The sequence below is a fragment of the Tenrec ecaudatus genome, chromosome 14, assembly GCF_050624435.1.
Source record: "Tenrec ecaudatus isolate mTenEca1 chromosome 14, mTenEca1.hap1, whole genome shotgun sequence".
In the NCBI taxonomy this organism is placed as follows: domain Eukaryota; kingdom Metazoa; phylum Chordata; class Mammalia; order Afrosoricida; family Tenrecidae; genus Tenrec; species Tenrec ecaudatus.
Genome location: NC_134543.1, coordinates 41,176,828 through 41,199,378, shown reverse-complemented (window position 1 = coordinate 41,199,378; position 22,551 = coordinate 41,176,828). Strand labels below are relative to the sequence as shown.

Here is a 22,551-nt window from a genome sequence, read left to right as displayed (position 1 = left end):
ATTTTAATCCAGCCATCTCTGTCTCTTTACAGATAAATAACCAGACCCAGGGTTGCTAAATATTATTTGATATTATATTCTAGCATTCTCTTCTAGTGCTTTTCCTAACTTACCATGCCTGTTATTGACATATAGTGTGTTTACACACAGCTATGACATCAGTCTTTCCCCATGAGATTTATCAAAGGAAAGGATGTTTGTCCTGGTCTTTGAATGATTTAAGGTCACAGTCAGGCTTATTTATATTATACTGTGGCACATATAAATTCTGCTTGCTTATTTTGGTAATAAATAAATATGAAGATACAAACATCAAAATAAGCATTTAAATTATTTTTGAAAATAAAAAAACACTTTCAGATGGCCACAGATTTCCACAGATCGATGTAATATTCAAGATGATCACAACTACCCCAGGGGAATGCTAGACATTTTGTGGAATTTTAGCTACAGTTATCACTTTTACTGGTTATACAAATAGGCAATGCTTTAGACTGGGCATGGATTCCTAATTCTCTTTTATCTCTCACAAAGAATGCTGGGCTTTACCAGCTGAACTTATGCATTTCCTCTCGTAAGAATGTTTTTATAAATAACTTAGATTTACTTGTAAAGTACAGATTTTATCTAACACACAACTTTTTACATTATTAGGCACTTTTCTAGAAGGTTGCAAAACTTATACCTTATTTTCCAACTAATAAAAATATTTCAAGCACAAAAAAAATCACATGACCTCCTGAAAGTTTTTAACTCCATCGCACTATCTAATCTTTCCATTGCACACTCTACTGTGGAAAAGCTTATCTCAACAGTTCCTTCAGTTATTCTATTAAACCGTTTTACTGCCCTCGTGTACTTCATCAACTCTTGATCACATAACTCAAAATGTATTTTGTATTGTGGCATTTTCAATTCCTATTCATTAACAAAAAACAATAAAATGATTTCCAGTTAAAATTGTCACTCAAAATATCAAATGTAAGCTACAAAGGTATAGATAGGGGGGGAAAAAACCTAGTTTGAATTCTAGAAATGGATAGCATGAAACAAAAGATGACAAGGTAAGCCCGTTAAGGATATAGATGCCTTATGCTCACACATTGCTGCTGTCATTACAGTAAGTTGAGTCCAACTCAAAGCGACACTATAGGTTGGAATACAACTGTCCCACAGGGTTTCTGAGGCTGTAATCTTTACAGGAACATATTGTCAGGTCTTTTCTCCTGCAGAGCTGTTGGTGAGTCTGAACTGCCAACCTTTTAGTTAGCAACTGAGAGCTTTAGCCATTGCACTACCAAGGGTTGCCATATACTGCTCACATTGCCAATGAATTGATTCCAACTCATTAGCAACTCTGTTGAACAGAGTAGAAACTGAAACTTTGAGTTTCTGAGACTGAAAGTCTTTATAGGAACAGATAGCCTCATCGTTCTTCTGAGGAGTAGATAGTGTGTTTGAACCACTGACCTTGTAGTTAAAGTTACAGCCCAGTGCTTACTCCACTATGCAAACAGAGACCCTTCACGTGTAGCTAGGGGAATGAAAATTAATACAACCTTTCTACTTAAGCATCTTGTCAACATATATAATAAGACCTTTAAATGTTCATATACACAGTCCCTCACCTACAATTCTACACTAACAAGTTAGAAATGTGGGCAATGATTCATATGTAAAAATTTTTACTGTAAATTATTTATAACATACAAGTAAGTTCATGGCAATTTATTATAATGTAATAAATAATATATGGGTTTTTAGAGCTAGATATACCAGCACTTATTGGGACTCTAAATATGTATGAAACAGAAACCAGTTTGAATGACCTGAAGTTCAAAATGAGAGTTTAAAATGTACTTCAAGGATACAGAATGTCTCCCAGACCTCTATGGGAGGATGAAGCTAATGGAGCATCAAGAAGAAACCAAAACTATACACTTGCCAGTCACAGGAGCATCTCTTGCCTGTTTCCTTACAAATATCTGCTTCTTTTTCTGCAGCCTGCTTCTGTGCTCTTCAATTCATATGGTAGCTGAATGCTTCTGCAGTTACTACTTCTTCACTGAGGAGACCAGTTGAGACTCAGTACCTATACGCAATTGCGATGTGACGAGATCAAATACAGACAGTGATGCCGGACACGTGGGCTGCTAACCTAAGGGCAGCAGTCCGAATGTGCCAGCCAGCGGCTCTGTGGGAGAGAGGCGAGACTCTCTACTCCTGTATAGAGTTACCATCTAGGAAACTCACGAGGTCAATTCTACCCTGTCCCATAGGGTAAGCCAATTAAGTTAGGATTGACATGACAGCCATGAGTTTACTTTCTGAGTTTTTATAGGGGAGGGAGCTTTCAGAGGATTGTGTGCCTATATATGTACTTCAGCTGCTGTGGAACAAGGGACTAGTGATATTATCTCTTTATATCTCAGTTTCTTCATCGGTAGACAGGTATAATAAAATATACAGTAATGATAATCTAGTGTAAAAAATTTGTAGAATTATAAAAATATTACCATTATTGAAATGTTTTCTAGGAATTTCTTACTGGTACAAAACTTATGTGACATAATATGAAACCTGGACAAATAAACACAGTATTTAATTGGTCCCATTATCCTCAAGTTAGAAAGAAATACTGTAAAATGTTAACGGCTTTTTCTTAATCTTTTCTCTTCAAAGTCTTCTCTGAATTTCAGTATTTATCTCATCTGTCCTCTTGGCAGCTTTTAATGATGTTAATTACTTTCCTCTTCAGAAACATCTTGTTTTTCAGCTAGAGTTTCCCTAGTCTATCGTGTATTCTTTTCAGACTGTCCAGTTACCAGCCCTCTCTTCTGAGAACTTCCTTTCTAGACTGAGCGGACTATTCTCCAGACATGTACACACAGTGTGACCCCCTCCCTTCTCTTGGCCATCACTATTTGGAGGAAATTCATTGCCTTGGCTTGAAGTTGGCAATGATTAAAACAAACAAACAAAAACCCCTAGGGGCAGGGCAGATCCACATATGAAAGCAGAGAGAAAAGCAGAAATGAGAGGGTGGCCATTTAACTCCAAGAACCAGAGGTGGACGGACAGTGGGCCTCACTTCTGCTAGTATTCATGAGCCTCATGCTAATCCCTCACGACTCCTGACACCACTTTCTACTCTTGGCTTTTGCTTGTTCCTAAATCCCTGCCTCTCCACCAAAATGTTCTTGGTTGGAAAATTTCTGAAGTATCTTGCTACGTCAAATTCTGTTACAGGTTTTAGTTTTCTCTTTCCACCCCTTCAATATTGATGTCTTTAAAGGTTTTCCCAAACCCTCTGTTCTCACTATGATATTACCTGTTCCCAGGGAAAAATCATCCATTCGTTGCTTCAATCTACCTTCGACATGCCAGACACCAAACCTGATCTCTTTCATGGCTGCATAGGCCTGCTTCCTGGGGAAACTCCAGATGGATGTCTTGTAGACCTCAAACTCAACCTATTTAAAACAAGCATGACTCCCTGTGCTAGTTACATAACTGCTGTGTCAACTTGAAGGTATAAAAGTATAGGGTGGATTCTAGCCTGTCAATCAGGTCACAGACTGATGGTGCCTCCTGGTGGGTGTGGCCTTCTCATAAGGAGGATCCTGGGAACTTCCTGTCTCTTTCTGCCCTCACCTTCCTGGTATTAAGCCTCTCTGAGGGCTGCCAGAGCCATCGCCATTGGATCCATGGGACTTTGCACCCACCAGACAGTGATATCCTTGCCTGAATCTACATCATTGCATGTGGCTTCAGGAGTCTGAAGAGGGATTTATGGACTAGTATCAGACTTATGGACTTTATCTGGACTGGGTTGGGATGTTTTATTGATGCACAATTACTCCTTAGTACAGTGGTTCTCAAATTTCCTAATGTTGTAACCCTTTAATACAGCTCCTCATGTTGTGGTCACCCTCCCCCCCCCAACCATACAATTATTTTCATTGCTGCTTCATAACTGTAATTTTGCTACTGCTATGAATTGGGTGACCCCTGTGAAAGAGTCATTCAACCCCCCCCAAGGGGTGGTGACCCACAGGTTGAGAACTGCTGCTTTAATATAAAGCTCTTTCTTATTCATATGTGAGTGGCACTGAAATTCTTCCTGGCCTAACACACTTCCTGAATGTGTCTCTTTCCAAATCTGACTTGCTTCTTATATTGTGTTGGTCTGGGTAGACTAGAGAAACAAATCCATGGACACACATACATGTATAAAGAAGAGCAATTATATATGAGCAATTATACATTAAGAAAGCGTCCCAACCCAGTCCAGTCCAAGTCCATAAGTCCGGTACTAGCCCATATGCCTGACACCAATCTATAAAGTCCTCTTCAGACTCACGAAACACATGCAATGAAGCCAAATGCAGGACGATCACCAGCCAGTAGATAGAAAGTCTTTGGGTCCAGTGGTATTGTAAGCATCTCAGCACTGGCAGGGGTCTCTCTGTGGCTCCTCTGCCTTCAGAGGTCTGGTTGCATCCATGTGGCTTGTCTTCTGCAATGTCTCCCAGGAAGTGGCAGCGAGAGAGAGAGCAGTGGCTTCCACCTCCAAAGAGGAAGTCCCAGATTCCCAGAATTCTCAGGAGAAGGCCGTGCCCACACAGAAGTCTCATTGGCTATCTCCAGATTGACAGCCTAGACTCCACCCCTACACTCTTGATTCTTAAACTGACACCAGATTAGGTGACCACCACAAGTATTTTCTATCTTTATAAATTAAAAAATTATTTCTTATCTTTCCAAATAGCTAAGGAAATCTGGGAATAATCCTTTACTACTTTTCCCCCTTTCCTCTCTTTACTGCCATATCCAATTAGTCATCATATCCATATCTTTCAAATTCATCAATTTCTCACTATTCCCATAATCTAGGGGTTGGCTGACATATAGTCAATTAATACGGTCCTTCGAACCACAATTCCTTATGTGATAAATGATAATTCTGGATTCTGTGCTGCGGTTATGATCTCGTTTTTGAGGGGATTCTCTGTCACAGGATTGTTGTTGTTAGGTTCCATAGTCGGTTTCAACTCATAGCAACCCTGTGTACAACAGAACAAAACACTGCCCTGCCCTATACTATTCTTAAAATTGTTCTTATATTGGAGCCCCTCTGAAACAAGCCACACTCTTTGTTTCCTTGGAGGCATCTCTAGTTTATTTAGAGGATAGAAGTCTTGGTGCCATAGTGGTTACAAGATGGGCTGCTAACTGAAAGGTCAGCGGTTCAAAACCACCAGTAGCTCTTCAGGAGAAAGATGAGGCTTTCTATTCCCATAAAGAGTTAATCTCAGAAACCCACATGGGCAGCTCTATCCTGTCCCTTGGGGTTGCGATGAATCAGAACTGACTCGCTGGCAGTGAGTTATTAGAAGGTGGGACTTAAGACTTATGGTGATTCTTTCATTTTCCTTTGGAGTTTGGTCAGCTAAAACACAAACCACATCTCCATCAAAGCCATTCCTCAGTATACAAGTGGCTTCTGGGACACTGAGAAAAGAGCTATGGTGGTGTAGTGGTTACATGTTGGACTGCTAACGCCAAGGCCAGCAGTTCAAAACCACCAGCTGTTCTATGGGAGAAAGATAGGGCTTTCTACTCTCATAGAGAGTTAAAATCTCGGGAACCCACAGGCACAGTTCCACTCTGTGATATTAGGGTCACAATGAGTCGACATAGACTTGATGGCAGTGAGCTTGGTTTGGTCTTGAGACACTGATAAAAACCACAGGATGTTTAGGATGAACACATCCAAGATCTGTCTGAAGTGGCAGAAGCCACTGAGACCAGATGCACCAGAAACTCTGGCACAGAGACTCAGAGGAGCAGTGCTGCGTCTGTGGGACAGCTTCTCCTCAACTGGCCCGACCATATGGAGCTGTGAGACAGAGCAACAGGCAGGTTGGCTTCCTGACCCATGGAGGCCAAGGCCCCGGGACCATGTGGTTGAAAGACTGAGGCCTGGAGCGAGACTTGGCTGCCGGCTAGGGAGAGGTGTTGCTGTGCACCAATGACTGTCTCCTTACTACTTGCTGATCCTGACTTGTGGTAACCCATGAACTTCCCAAATAAACTCCCATAATCGTGAGTGTTGTCTGTGAGTTCAGTGTGGTGAAGGCAACAAATTATTGCACACAGCATAGCGGTAGAGTGCTGTGGGAAGAACACTTGCTGTCAGAGTAGGTAAAGACAGACAGAGCATGGGGGCATGTCCCTTCTCTGCCTTGTGGCAATGTGCTGGAGTTGGATTTTCCTTCTTCTTTGGACAGCCAGAGGAAGTCAGATACTCCATCTCCATTGCCATTTATTATTGTGGCAGCGCTTCTCTGTGAGGAGCCAGATAATAAACTGTCTTTGCTTTAATCTGGTTGCATCAGACCATATAACATATGTCCTTCAATTCTGTTGTTGCAGAACAAAAGCAGTCACAGGCAATACAAAAATAAGTGGGAGATGCTGTGTTCCAAAAAATTATTAATAGATACTAATATTTTGAAATTCTATATAATTTTCCCATCACAAAGTACTATTCTTTGACAATCTTCAACTCCTTATAAATAAAAAAACCATGTTCTTAGTTCACAGGTTCTATCAAATATAGCAGCAGGTTGAATTTGGCAGACTGCTGTTGGCTGACTCTTGGAATACCTCCTCACTTGGAATACCTCCTTCTGATCCGACACTTCGTCCGTTTTTTACATTATAAAATAATTTTCCTAAAATAGCAGTATAATTCAATTAATTACAAAGGAAGACAAACTTATCATTAGTCTTACTTGCACTATAGAGAATATTACAATCTACATGAGTATCTTATCTTTAAGACACACTTGAAGAACATGGTAGGAAATTTGCATGAACCCAGAACAAGACTTACTCTAAAGCAGTGGTTCTCAACTTTCCTAATGCCTCAACCCTTTAATACAGTTCCTCATGTTGTGGTGACCCCCCAACCATAAAGTTCTTTTTGTTGCTACTTCATAACTGTAATTTTTCTACTGTTATAAATCGGGCGACCCCTGTGAAAGGGTTGTTCGACCCCCAAAGGGGTCACAACCCACAGGTTGAGAACTGCAGCTCTAAAGTAAGAAGACATGGTACTATTACAGAGACAAACAGACAGATCAGTGAAACAGAGAGGCCAGAATTAGACCTCTGCATATATTCCCTGCGGTAAACCCACTGCTGGTGAGTCAATTCTGACACACAGTAAGCCCATTGGGCAGAGTAGAACTGTTCTGTGGGGTTTATAAGGCTGTGAACCTTTACAGAAGCAGACTGCTTCATCTTTTAATCCGGGAGAGGTAAGTAGAGGAAAGAGGATTTCTATTTCTGTCCAGGAAGATTAAGCACTGTAAGAACAGCCTATCCTGTAAACAACCAGAAAATAGACAAATTAAATAAAACCATTGTTTTCAGATATTGGACAGCAGATAGCTCAGGAGTGTGGCTCCCGCAAAAAGAGAAACAAATAGGCGAAGGCCCGCCTGTCGGAGACGCGCAGCCGAGCGGGCCGTGGCGCCGAGTGCGTAGCAGAGCCGTGAGGGGTGCAGTGAAAGTTGTTTTTTCGAAGCTTTTTCCTAGTACGTCTTTTAAACAAAGTACAGCCCGAAAAATGGCTTCAAAAAGAGCTCTGGTCATCCTAGCCAAGGGAGCTGAGGAGATGGAAACCGTCATTCCTGTGGATGTCATGAGGCGAGCTGGAATTAAGGTGACTGTTGCAGGCCTGGCTGGGAAAGACCCGGTACAGTGTAGCCGAGATGTGCTCATCTGTCCTGATGCCAGCCTTGAAGATGCAAAGAAAGAGGGGCCATATGATGTGGTGGTTCTGCCAGGCGGGAATCTGGGTGCCCAGAATTTATCCGAGTCGGCCGCCGTGAAGGAGATCCTGAAGGCGCAGGAGAAGCGGAAAGGTCTCATTGCCGCCATCTGCGCAGGTCCTACGGCTCTGCTGGCTCACGAAATAGGCTTTGGAAGCAAAGTGACAACGCACCCACTTGCCAAAGACAAAATGATGAGTGGAAAGGATCTGTTGTGAACCAGCTTGTATAAAAGACTGCATGGACGTGCAGGTGTGCACTGAGAGAGCAGTGCTAGCAGGCCAGCTCGTCTCCAGCACCCACTGTATCCGGCAATACGGCAGGTAGCGTTCTCGAGTCACAAACCCCACCCAGGCCCCAAAGACGTCCACCTCCCTGAGGCTGTGTTAGCCATTCTCGGGCGTTTCTATCAATTCACCATCTCCTTTGGCTAATTTGAGCTTCACCTAAGTGGGATATTCTGTATTATTAAACTTGGTAGTACGTTTTTAAAAAAAAAAAAAAGAGAGAGAGAAACAAATAAATTGAGCTCTATGTTTACCCCTGCTTTCTGCTGAAGGAAGTCTCCAGGTTGTAGCACAGGAAGATGAGCCCCAATGAGAGTTCAGCAGTCTCACCAAGTTAGGGTGGGGGACTGTTTTTAAGGCTCAATTAGCTCTGGACTGTGGCTATCCTGGACCCATCCAAACAAACGGAAAAGTAGGGCTCAAAAAAGGACTAAAGTGACAAGTGCCTTAACTGTGTACGGAACAGAGCAATGCAACATACAGGCAGGAAACAGTCAACTACAGCCAGCAGAGGGATGTAAAACATACCCACAGATGACAGAAGTGATGAGATGAGTGGGCAAGAACCTTAAAAAAGCCACTTAAAACTATATACTCGAGAACAAAACAGCACAAGCTAAGAAAGTCATTTTAAAATACAACCCAAAAGAAATCACATTCTTTAAAAAAAACCATTTTATTGGAGGCTCTTACAGCTTTTATCACAATCCACACATACATCCATTGTGTTGAGCACATTGGTACATATGTTGCCATCCTCATTCTCAAAACATTGTCTTTGTACTGAGCCCTTGATATCAGCTACTCATCCCCCCACATGAACCCTTGATACTTTATAAATACCCAGCCCCCACCCTCTCCTGCCATGTCTTATACCGACCACCGTCTCCCTTCACCCACTTTTCTGTTGTCCATCCCTCTAGGAAGGGGTTAAATGTAGATCATTGTGATCAGTCCCGCCTTTCTCCCCCTACCTTCCCTCTTCCCCTCCTGGTATCTCTATTCTCATTATTGGTCCTGAGGGGTAGAAATCCCATTCTTAAAAGCTCCAGACTGACATATTGGACTGGTTGAGACTAGGGGGTTCCCCAAGACTACTATCCTAAGATACTCTTTAAACCTTATCCTCAGTGTCACCTTTCAGCTAAATAACAAACTAGTGCAACAATACAGAATGTCACCTATGAGTAATGAGTTCCTTTAAGGAAGCTAAAAAATCACTTATCTGTGATCAAATGGTCAAAAAGTACTCCGAAGCAAAGATAGGGAGGTAAGGGAACAGAGAAGTTATAGTGCTAGAAATGGTGCAACCAGGACAAAATGAATGTAAATGATGACACAGGTGAAAAGTACAATCAGTATCACTAAATAATGTGTGCAACCAAAGTCCGCTGTCAATGAGGTGATTCGAACTCAGAGTGACTTTGAATAGGGTCTCTGAGGCTGTTGATCTTTATGGCAGTTGTGAGCCTGTTCTTTCTCCTGCAAATAGGTTTGAACAATCAACCTTACACCAACAGTTTACTCAACAGTGCCAGGGACTGTTAAATGGAAACCTAATTTGATATGTAAACTATCACCTTAAATACAACAAAATATCCGTTTAAACAAACTGTTAGGCACAAATGAGGCTTTTGGATATAAAAACAGAATCTTGTAAGTGATATACTCTACCGCTGATGAGTTTACCAGCAAATTACACACACAGAAGGAAATAGAGTCACAGGACGAGAAACTATTGAAAACGAAGCAGAAAAGCAAAACACTACAAACAAATAGCCCGGAGCTATTTGTAAAACTGTGAAACATGTATAATATTAGAATCCCAGAAAAAAAAAGAATGGAAGATGAGAAGGGGGACAGAAATAAATTTCAAGAAATGGTGATGACCATCTTCCAAATTTTATGAAAATCATATACCCACAGATCTAAGGATATCAATGAATTCTAAGCAGAAAAAAATATAAAGAAAATTATGCTAAGGCGCATCATTTTCAAGTTGCTTAAAATTGATGACAAGAAAAATATCTTTAAAACATCCAGAAGATAAGTATTATGATCATAGATAAAAATTACAGATTTATCTTCAAAAATCATGCAACCCATTCCAATCAAAGAACAGTTACCAGTAGTTATTATGGCAAGATCCTGCTTGATGCTCACCCTCATGAAGAGATCACTGAAGATATGGGGCCATAGCAAAGTGTGGGGAAGAAACCAGATGGTGCCTGGCTATCAGAAAGAAGAGTGTCTATGGTCTGAAAGGCTTGTTTTCAAACGAGGAGTCACCTAAGCGAGGCACACCATAGAAGAAGCACACCAGCTTGTGTGATCCAAAGATTGTAATAATCTAATCCAAATCCAAAGGACGGAATGCATCAGAATTTAAAGTGTAAACACCTAGTTTACCAAAGACTATGGATGACAGTGAAAGCTTAAAATCTATTTGCATTGCGCGCGTGCACGCACACACACCCCATATATACTCGTGTATAAGCCAAGTTTTTCAGCACATTTTTAATGCAGTTTTGGGGGTAAAATTAGATGCCTCAGCTGATATTCCGGTCGGCTTATACTCGAGTGTGTGTGTGTGTGTGTGTGTGTGTGTGTGTGTGTATTTGCAGGGTCCAGCCTCTGGTGAATCTCCTCTGATCATAGTTGAAGGAAGTGACTAGTTCTGTTATAAGGCAGAGAGCATCACTGAGCTGATATGACAGACATATCAGGTCAAAATGTATTATCATTTGATCTCCCTTTTTAAAGCTGTTTCAGTTAAAACAAAAAAGTGAAAAGACAATACCTGTGAATTAAGGCCCCGGTGATTCCTTTCTGACCATGGACCAGCATTGTGAACAGCCCTACTGGAAGCAGGATGCATTGAAAATGGATTGTCGCAAAAGCACTTAGTTAATTAAGATTTAGCAAACAATCATTCAATCTAACCTATGATCCATTTAAATTTGTTTTAGTTTTTAAATAGTTTCTGCTTTCTTTTCTTTTTATTTGCCTGCTTTCTTTTCAATTAAGGTTTTTATCTGCTTTACTTTGTTATTCTTGTAGTTGTTTCTTTGGTTGTTTTTAATGTTTTTCTGCATATACAATCTAGGATAGGTAAATCTATAGAGACCTTTACTGGATTAATGGTTCCTTGGGGGATGGCAGGGGAGGTTGGGGGAAAACAGAGAGCTAATAGTAAGTACAAGAATGAAGAATATGTTCTAAAACTGATTGTGCAACTCCTCTTGATATGACTGAACTATTGAACTGTATGATAGGTGAACTATATGCCAATAAAACAGGTGGGAAAAATTATGCAAGCCAGAAGACAATGGAGCAGTCATTTTTAAATACTGAAAGAAAGAAAATAAGCTGTCAACCTAAAATTCTATATCCCATGAAAATATTCTTAAAAAATTAAAGACGTTCTCCCCCTGCCCCTCCCACCCCACACCCCAATAGGGAAGAGGCTAGAGAAATGGAGGAGCAGCAGATCTAGACTGCAGATCTAGACTACAAGAAAATGTGAAAAGCAAATAAAATGTCTTCTTCTTTGGGCAGAAGAAATTTTTATCTACCCGAAACAATACTGTACTACTGGATTATACTGCTTCTCCACATCCACATTCCACATTACACAAAGTAACATTATGAAAAATAATAGAAATATATTGTGAGTTTAATAGCACATGCAGATGTACATGTATGGCAACAATAGCAAAAAGAGGGAAGAGGAGAAAATGGAAGTATACTGTTGCAAGGTCAGTAAGCTACTCTTGAAATGGTGTAATACTACTTTAAAGTATAGAGAGCACTGAAAACATCTAAAATAACAACGAAAATGTCTCATTAAAATAAATCTGTAAGTAAAATACCAACAGTCTAATAAAAAAATTAGAAAAAGCCTTTGAATGTAGGCAGTTCACAAAAAAAGGAGACCTAAATGGCCAATAATTCTCTGTAAAGTTGTCCAATCTTTCTGATAAGAGAAATGCAAGTTAAATACAATGTTAACATTATTTTCATTTTTTTATATTGGTAAAGATGACAAAGTTGAACCATACTTTTATTAGTGAAAACCAGGTACTCTTATACATTGCAGAAAACCAGGTACTATCATATACTGCAAAACTCAAAAATTCAGTGACATCAAGTAGATTCCAACTCATAGACCCTACAGGACAGGGTAGACCTGCCCCTGTGGGTTTCTGATCCTAGAATTCTTTATGGGGGTAGAAAAAGTGTTAGCTTTCTCTGCCAAAGCATCTGGTGGATTGGAAAAATGGACTGTGTGGTTAGCATGTCAGTATGTAAGCCACAACACCACCAGGTACAATGTCTTGGGAGGGCAATTGTACGTATCTGTTATAATCCAAATGCATATAATCTTTGATATGGCAATGTATTTAAATACATATACATATACAAAGGGTCTTCAAAAGTTCATGGAAAAACTTCCAGTATTTTTTAGTTCCATTTCCCACAAACATTTTGAAGCTTCCTCATATATATATAGTTACTGTGATATTGTTTAGGCATTATTTAGGTCCTACAGTTAACTCTTATGCAACATTAATATATTTGAACATCAGGGAATATAAAAAAAAGATTACATAGCTCTCTCAATACATAATATGCAATGTGCTAATATTGAGAAGTAATAAAGCACACACTGCCTAGGTTTTTTTTATTATTAATAAATCATTTTATTGGAGGCTCTTACAGTTCTTATAACAACCCACACATCAATTATATCAAACTCATTTGTTGCCCAGGTTTTTAACCCTAGGCTCTGATATGAACTGTTTGAGTGATCTTCATTCAGCAAGTTACTTAACCTTCTGCTTCAGTTTTATCTATGCCGTAGACAGGTGATGAGACTCATAGGATTTATATGCAAATTAAGAGTTAAGTCATTTCACTCATTTAAAATAATACCAAGCACACAATGCTATTCAGCAACTGCTGGCTTTAAAAAAAAGGCCACCAATTACTGAATACTAATTGCTAGATAAGTAGTTCTGTTGGCACATGGGCTAAGTGTTGGCCTGCTAACCTACAGTGTATCTCCAATTGGAAAAAAATATAGAATGCTACAATTTAACTGCATCTATGTAAAGATTGTAAGAGTAAATAAAAAACTTGTAACAATAATTTCTTCCAGAAGAGACCTGGGTAGTAAGTATTGGACTGCTAACCAAAAGTTGGGTGGTTCAGAGCCACCCATCTGCTCCAAGGGAGAAAGATAAGGCTGTCTGTTCCCATAAAAATGGACAGCCTCGGAAATCCTATACAGAGTCGCTAGGAGTCAAAATTGACACAATCAATGGTAGTAGGTGTTGGGTATTCATATTTTTTTAAAAATTATTTTATTAGGGGTTCATACAACTCTTTTTACAATCCGTACATACATCATTTGTGTCCAGCACATTCGTACATATGTTGCCATCATCATTCTCAAAACACCTGCTTTCTACTTGAGCCCTTGGTATCAGCTCCTCATTTTCCCCCTTCCCGCTCCCCCCCCCCCGGGTGTTCATATTTTTTAAAGATCGTGGTGGCACCGTGGGTAAAAGAGTTGGCTGCTACCTGCAAGGCTGGTTGTTCACATCACTAGCCACTCTCTGAGGGAGAAAACAAGGGCTGTCTGTCTGTAAAGATTTACAGTCTCGGAAACCCTAGACAGTGTCTCTATGAGTATAATTGACTTAATACCAAAAAGCCAAACTCACTGTCATCCAGTCACTGTGGATTAGTAGCAACCTTATGTGACAGGGTAGAGCTTCCCCTGTGAGTCTCCAAGACTATATCTCTTTACAGGAGTACAAAATACCCTCGGTGGTTCCAAACTGCTGGGCTTCCAGTAAGTTAGCAGTTCAATGAGTAACCATCAGGGCTTTGAATTACCTCAATAGAGATGGATTATTCACATACATATATATTTGTAAATGTTAAATTTTATAAGATGTATATATTAATTATTCAAATAAATAATTAAAATTAGATTTAATGATGGTGCCTGGCTATCAAAAGATATAGCGTCTTGGGTCTTAAAAGGCTTGAAGGTAAAATAAGCATCCATCTAGCTCAGAAGCAACAAAGCCCACATGGAAGAAGCACATCAGCCTGTGTGATCACGAGGTGCTGAAGGGACCAGTTATCAGACATCAAAGAACAAAAAAATCATAACATTGTGTGCTCACCTCCATGATAAGATCACTGGAGACAAATGGGTGCATAAGCAAATGTGAAGAAAGCTGATGGTGCCCTGCGATCAAAAGATATGGCATCTGGGGTCTTAAAAGCATGAAGGTAAACAAGCGGCCATTTAGCTCAGAAGCAACAAAGCCCACATGGAAACAGCACACCAGCCAGTGTGATCATGAGGTGCCAAAGGGATCAGGTATCAGACATCAACAGAACAAAAAATCATGTCACTGTGAATGACGTGGGGAGTGCGGAGTGGAGACACAAAGCCCATTTGTAGGTACTGGACATCTCCTTACAGAAGGGTCTCCGGGAGGAGACAAGCCAGTCAGGGTGCGATGTAGCAATGATGAAACGTACAACTTTCCTCTAGTTCCTAAATGCTACCTCTCCCCCACTCCCACTATCATGATCCCAATTCTACCTAACAAATCTGGCTAGACCAGAGGATGTACACTGGTACAGATAGGAACCGGAAACACAGGGAATCCAGGGTGGATGATCCCTTCAGGACCAGTGGTAAGAGTGGGGATACCAAGAGGGTGGAGGCAGGATGGGATAGAAAGGGGGAACCGATTACAGGGATCTACATATAACCTCCTCCCTGGGGGATGGACAACAGAAAAGTGGGTGAAGGGAGATGTCGGACAGTGGAAGATATGACAAAACAATAGTTTATAAATTATCAAGGGTTCATGAGGGAGGGGGGAATGCGGAGGGAGGGGGAAAATGAGGAGCGGATGCCAGGGGCTTAGGTGGAGAGCAAATGTTCTGAGAATGATGAGGGCAATGAATGTACAAATGTGCTTTACACAATTGATGTATGTATGGATTGTGATAAGAGTTGTACGAGCCCCAATAAAATGATTTTTTAAAATAATTAAAATTAGCTTTAAATAAATAATTAGTAACAGACACTGATAAAATTAGGAAACTGCAATTCAAACAGTTATGCTGCTAGGTAAATAATAAACAAATCAAATCAACTTGTTTTTTAAAAATAAATGTTTCTTCACTGAATTGCTTAAGTGACAACTTCTTTCTTCTTTGTCATTTTTAACATACTTTTACAGGTCATACTTTCTGCATTTCCTCTTTTTATTTTTGTAGACATACAACTATCTTTGTTATCTAAACTAAACTATATTTTTATATATCTTATGTGTTCCCTACCTAAATCTCTTATTAATTTTATTGAATATTTTATGTTAGAAAGATATTAGAAATGAAAGGGTGACCAAATCAGCATTTGTTTTCATGTCAATGAATTAATATCTGTTCAATACACAAATATCTGTGTGCATGGCATGTGCATTTAGACACATTTCATCTTCTCAAGAATATGTAAAATTTCTTTTTATATTTTAAGAAACTCACTGCCATCAAGTCGATGCCCACTAACTCATAGCAACTCTACAATCCTGTATGTATCACAAATAATATATATAGATGCAAAGATCCTTTATAAGTAAAAAAGTATGATTTGAAAAGTTTTCTGTGTAAGCTTTTGAGTCAGGCTCTGCCATTTAATAGTTGTGTAACCTTGAGTGACAAATTTAACCTTTCTGGTACTCAGCCTCTTCATGAGTGACCTGGTGTTTAACAATAGGACCAAACATTGAGGTAGAATAAAAGTATTCTGAATGAGGTGTCAAATATACAAGATTCTGAACAATTCTTTGAAGAAATGATGTTCTGAACAAAGGACGTGCTTAATAACTAATAATGATAGCTTATCATTATTATAAAAGGCAGTGAAAGCATATATACTATTTGAAAATATGGCTAAAATGTACATCGTGAGACTGATTTTTTAAATGAAATTCATCTAAAGCTATCTCAACTAATGATTAAAATCAAGGATATCATTCATAAAGATATGGTGCCATTTTATTTAATAAAGAGTCATTCTTATCCCAGGAAGAAATGCAAATATAAATATAAAATGAGTGCTTTATTTGTATTGTACAATCTTCTTCAAAGAATTCCATTCTAAATAGCACATTTAAAATTAAAAAAAAATAATTTGGACTACAAAAAACTCAACCAAGAATGTGAGCATAATAATTAGTACCCTGTCCAATGGAGCTCAAAACCATTTAGTCCCTGGAGAAAATCCAGAGCATTTCCTATATTACACCACAATAAACATATTTTTTCAAAATTACTCAGGCCTCAAATAGCTGCTTGAAGCGATATTATTCCAATCTCCCCTTTTGTATTAAAATGTTCCTTTAAAAGATGGCAACTACCAAAGAGCTGACTCAGCAATCTTACCAGAATAGACATTATAATGCGAAAGCGTTCATGATACGTAAAGAAAAAATATTTCTTCCTCAAAATTCTTGGGGGATAGGGGGAATAAATAAAATATTTGGGGGGGGGATTATTCCAATAAAGGACAGGGCTTCTCTCCTTTAGCTAATGGATCCAAAACTCTGGGTTTAAGGCGCAGAAATCTGTACTTTAAAAACACTCAGGTCATTTTTCATATGCTGTCATTTTAGAATCACAGGGAAATAAGAAGACAGGAAGGGCTAAATTTTTTAAAGTTCTGTGTAGGAGGTGAAACTTGAGCAAACTCCCAGTGGGGTACAAACAGTTAAGTGGCAGGGGAGAGTGGAGTAGTTAACCAAAGGCAGAGATAGCACAGAGATAACTCGGCTTCAAAAGTGAGGTTTCAGCTTTGGGGGCAGCTACACATAAACACACCTGTCCACAGTAAGCAACAGTGTGCAGATGAACATGTCTGGCAACAAAACTGCTGCTAATTTAAAGCAAAAACACCTACTTCATTCCTGTAATACTTACCGTAGTTGCTAAAAAGAAAAAAATTTTTCATTACCTGCTCTGGAAATAGATGCCTCTGCCCCTACCATTTAAAACATTTATTGGCATAAAATCCACATAATTCAGTAGTTCAACCACATCATCACCACAATCACTTTTAGAGCATTTTCTTTACTCTTGTCCTCACTGTTACTAGCTCCCCATGCCACCCCACACCCTCTCCTACCATACCTTCAAGGAACCATGAATCCAATTACTGTCTCCATAGATTTCACATACCAAAATCATTTTAAAAATACAGAACAGATAAGAACCCGAATTGAAAAGAAGCAGAAAATACTTAAAATCTATACCAAATTTAAATAGCTCAAAAGCGAGATCAAATGATAGCGCTAAATTTTAACCTAACTGCACTGCAACAATCCACTTTCCAATGAATCCTGCATGATAGCCTCCCCTTTTAAAGCAGCAAAGTACGCATTGGCCCAGAAGAGAACCAAAGCAGCTGAAGCAAAGGAAGGCATTTCTGCTTTCAATGCAGCGTAAGTATACATTAATGAGATAAAACATCCTTGTATTACAATCAAACATCTCCAAAAATCAAACTTTCATATAAGAATGGCTTTCCTTTGAAACAACTACCCCCACTAACCCATAGTTCAAATTTAGAAATATTTATGGAGCTTCAAAATATAAAATTAGAAATGTAAATTTTATATGCACTCTGATGTAACTAGTAAGCATCCACATGAATAAAATAGCAGTTTGAGGCTAATTTCTAAAGTCCTGTACAGCTCAAATTCTAAAAGAGTCTGATGCAAAAATTCCTCAGGCTTTGAATGGTTTAAGAACTATAAACTTATTCTGATCACTCAAAATGTTAGACCCAGAGCTGCACTCTGTACACAATTCCGCTCTACTTCCTATTTAGTGTGTGCTCTGAATAAATGAAGCACAAAAATAACTATTTTCTTTTACTTTCACTAACATGAATATCATGTAGCAGAGCTTCACACAGAGAAGGAGGTACAGAGGTCCCAGAGTTATAGGATCCTGATAGTCTAATGAAAATAAGAGCCCATCTTAGCTAACCAGCTAATTATCATCACACACACACTGATGATTCATCTTAACTTCTGAAATAGTAACGTTGAAAGACATTTACATATCGTGAAAACCAGGCAGCAGTACTTTATAATCTGAGTACCACTGTACTCACTTTCAGTTAAATTGGAAAAAAACAAAATCCCTTTCCTGCTACTCTCTCTGAGAATTCTGCCATTCTTACCAAGTACATCGAATATTTTCATGGGATGAGAAGCAGGAAGCATACTATACAGAAGTATCCTGCCGGGACAAGATTTTATCCATACTGAAATGAAATTTGAGATAAGGAAATTTATCATAATGGAGACTTGCAGTGAATGTGTATTTCTCAATGCAAGATGATTTTGAAAGTGGGGGGGGGGGCGGAAACTGAGGAAGTTTGCTTGCGGTGAAAGATTTTCTGTAAGAATGAAATTTATTTTTAAAAAAAGAATGAAATTTATTTTTAAGTGAGGGGACTGGGAAATCGCCTTACAATTTAAGGACAGAAGAAACCAGTACAACAGCCTAAGAATGAATGTTGCTGCTTTATAAATGAGAATTAATCTTAAAACCTAAGGACTGTTTATAGAGGAGGGAAAACTGACAGAGAGAGAGAGAGAGGGGGGGGAGGGGAGAGGAGAGGAGAGGAGAGGAGAGGAGAGGAGAGGAGAGGAGAGGAGAGGAGAGGAGAGAAGGAAAGAAAGAAAGAAAAGGCGAGGGAATGTAATCCAAATATAAAGCCGATTCCTATTCAAGTTCACACCGGTCAGGCACTTTTAACAAATCGACTCGTCTGATCAACTTTGAAGGATAACTTCAAACCCATTCATTTTTAGAAGAGATGCAACAACGCGACAGTAGCTCAACAACTTGCACTATGGAGAGCGGTGATCTACAAGATAAACAAACGCCCAGTCAGCAAATGAACCACACACTGAGGAGGCGGTCACCGAGAATGCACCGGCTGGCAGTGCTCCAGGAACGTCCATCGAGGGCGGGTTTGTGTGTAAAATTCATGACCTCGTTCCCTGGACCGAGCAGGCTGGTTTGGCTCCACCGTCTTACAGCGAAGGAAATGCCCTAAATCTGATAGAGAATCCACGGGGGGGATGGGGGGGGAGGACGGAGACCACCATACGGAGGAAGACGGTGTCTTCTTGGAAACATCACTCCCCCTGCGTGTGCATCACCAGGATGAAAAGACCTGGGAAACCCAAGCGAGGCACAGTGAGAAGAAACTGCTTCCTTTGGCTTCGAGGAGAGCACTGACTGCTGTGCGCACGTACTGTGACGGCCACGTTTGCAGGTTCCCCCTGACCACTGATGTTTCGGCGGGGGGTGGGGGGGGTGTCTGTTTAACCTACAAAGGGCCTGTAGGCTAAACTATGCACAGCCGTGGGAAGAGAGGCGTAGCAGTAGCCCCGCCACGGAACAAACTGTGCCAGCAAGGGGGCACCCACCGCCCCGGCGGTCTTCAGCTCCGGGCGAGCGCAGGGCGCCTTACCTGCCAGCGGCCGTAGGTGAGAAGGAACATGGACACGGGGATGGCGGTGCCGGCCATGGCGTGGGTGGAGGGCATGCTGTACTCGGAGTTGTAGAAGATCTCCAACTTGACCACGGGCGGCGAGGCCGGCCGCGGCCAACGGATGATGTCCTTGGTGCATTGGCCCAGGTACATGACCAGCACCCAGATGAGCACGAGTCTCCGGCCCACCAGGGGGTCCAGGTTCCAGAACCAGAAGGGGAAGAAAGTGATGTAAAAGAGTTCGTTGCCCAGCTCCGTGCCGAAGGAGAAAAGGTAGTACAGGGGCCAGTTGCTCACTCGGGCCAGCCGGCCCTCCTCGCCGGTCAGCGAGTTGCGACGCAGAGCCGCCCCGCGTCTCGGCAGAACCGGGCCCAGCTCCGCCGCCAGCCCGTTCCGCACGCCGTTGGGGGCGCCGCCGCCGCCGCGCTTGGCCTGACACTGATTGAGGTCGCCCCCGGGCGGCTGGGGGCCTCCGCACGCCCCCAGCGGCCGCCCTCGCCGCCGGGCATCTCCGGGCAGCGGTGCCTCCGCCTCTTGGTCACCGTCCTTCGGGTCGGCAGTGGCGGCGGCGGCGGCGGCGCTGGGCAGCGCTTCCACGCCGCACAGCTGCTGGAAACGGGCCACTTTCTGCGGCTCCTGCAGACGGCTTGCCAGCCCCGCCAGGCGCTGCCTCAGCGACATGACAACGGGCCCCGCGCCGCCAGCTGACTGGAGCCCCGTTAGCGGAAGGGCGGGACAGCCCCCGGCGCAGTCCCGAACTCTGCCCGGGCTCCCGGGCTGCCGCAGCACTCCGAGACGCCGGGCTCCGCCAGCTGGGCTCCGCCGGGTGACGGAGCCACGGGCCACAGCGGCCGCCGCGCGCCCCCGCTCCGCGTGCTCGTCCTCCGCCGCGCTCCCGCGCCCCGCGCGCCCCTCTACCTCCCCACCTCGCGCGCTTGCGCTCGCGCCCGCGACCCGCCGCCGCCCGCCGTCTCCACGCGCCGGCGCGCCGCGCGCCCCGCCCAGGGCCCCGCCCCCCGCTCCCCGTCGCCCCAGGAGGGGGCTGGGCTTCTGGGGCTGCGCGGCGAGCGTCGCCCTCGAGCACCCGCCAGGCGTCGCCGCGCTCGGCGGTCCGCGCTCTCTCCGGGCGCCGCGCGCCCCTCTTGCCCACCTTCTGCGCGCTCCGCGCTCCCGCGAGCTCCGGGGCCACCCGGGAAGGTGCGGCCGGACACCAGTCGCCCGGCCGGCACGCGCTCCGAATCGCCCCACTCAGGTGATTACAGGGTGCCTCGGACGGTTGGGGTGCGGAAAGCCTGGAGCCGGTTGACTAGCGGTGGCGAAAACGATGTACACCCCAGGACGGGGCCAGGGAATACTCGTGTTACTGGCCAAACGAACAGTTGTAATCTATGGAGATAGCCCGGTCACCCAGATAGTCAAAATGTGTGACTAATTTGCTCTTTTTGGCATACCTTAAGAGATTAGAAAGTGATGCTTGCCTCACCTTGCATTTCCTTGAATATGTGGTAATAACTCGAACGGAAGTCACGCAGTTGATGGCTGAATGCGCTCTATTAAGTTCTGATGTGGTTGGTTAGTTTAGAGATCTGACTTCCTGTCTACTCTGGTCAGTAGAAGAGCTCTTGAAGTCTTTCATTCCAGAAAGTTCACTCTAGTAAGGCGAGTGCCTGTGACTTTGACCTACTTCCAAGAACTATCTGGGAAACATCCCTTAATTCATTAAATGTTATTTACCAATGAAAATTTCTCCTCCCTTTCCATTCCACTTGTTAGGCAAACTCACTGTCATTGAGTCAATGCCAACAAATAGCGACCCTATAGGACAGGACCTCGTGAGTTTCTGGGACTGTAACTTACAGGAGTAGAAAGTCTGTCTTTCAGCCAACGGAGGAGCTCTGAGGCAGAGAGAGAGAGTCCGCCCCTAGAAGGCACAGCTGCTGCTAAGTGCTAGAAAAGAAACACAAGCAGTGTGCCCTGAGAATTAGAAGCAGCAAAATTTGACTAAAGATAGCAAGAAAGTTTAGAGATGTGATTCTATTGAGCTGCATTTTGTTAGTTGGCTTGCCCTTGGTTCCGACTCAGGGTGATCTGGCTCAGGGCAAAGACAGTGCCTGATATTCACCATCTCCATGATTTTTTTTTTTCCATGATTTTGTTTTTAAGTGTTAAGACATGTATTAACTGTTTTGTTTTTTTAATAAATCATATTTGGGGGGGGGGTTATAGCTCTTATAACAATCCATACATCAATTGTATCAAGAACATTTGTACATATGTTGCCAAAATTTCCAAATATTTTCTTTCTACTTGATCCCCATCTCCATGGCTTACATGCTTGAGTTCACTGTTGAGGCTACTGCTCAAGCTACATCTTAAACAACAAGATTTGATGGGGTAAGATAGAAAATAAACATAGACAGGGAATCAATGAGCAAAGATGTATTTGGTGAACAACAAATCAAACCCAAGTCCACTACCAGAGAGTCAATTCCACCTCATAGTAACAGAGTAGATTTTTTAAAAATCATTTTATTGGGGAGTCATACAGCTCTTATCACAATACATCCATCCATTGTGTCAAGCACATTTGTACATTTGTTGCCATCATCATTCTCAAAACATTTTCTATTTGAGCCCTTTGTATCAGCTCCTTATTCTTCCCCCAACCCTCCCTCCCTTACAAACCCTTGATAATTTATCATTTTTTCATGTCTTACACTGACTTATGTCTCCCTTACCCCCTTTTCTGTTGTCTGTCCACCAGGGAGGGGGTTATATGTAGATCATTGTGATCGGTTCCCCCGTCTCCCCC

At 42.0% G+C, this 22,551-nt stretch overlaps 1 protein-coding gene and 1 pseudogene across 1 annotated transcript in view; one reads left to right on the top strand and one right to left on the bottom strand.

Moving 5' to 3' along the window:
• The window catches only part of SGPP1 (sphingosine-1-phosphate phosphatase 1), a 43,367-nt gene extending 22,749 nt beyond the window's left edge, over positions 1-20,618 (bottom strand). The window contains exon 1 of the mRNA XM_075531306.1: positions 19,719-20,618. Coding sequence (XP_075387421.1) covers positions 19,719-20,420 — 702 coding nt within the window. The 5' untranslated portion in view covers positions 20,421-20,618. The remainder of the gene's footprint in view (positions 1-19,718) is intronic.
• On the top strand, positions 7,516-8,192 carry LOC142425459 (Parkinson disease protein 7 homolog pseudogene; annotated as a pseudogene).
• Positions 20,619-22,551: the final 1,933 nt, after the last annotated feature.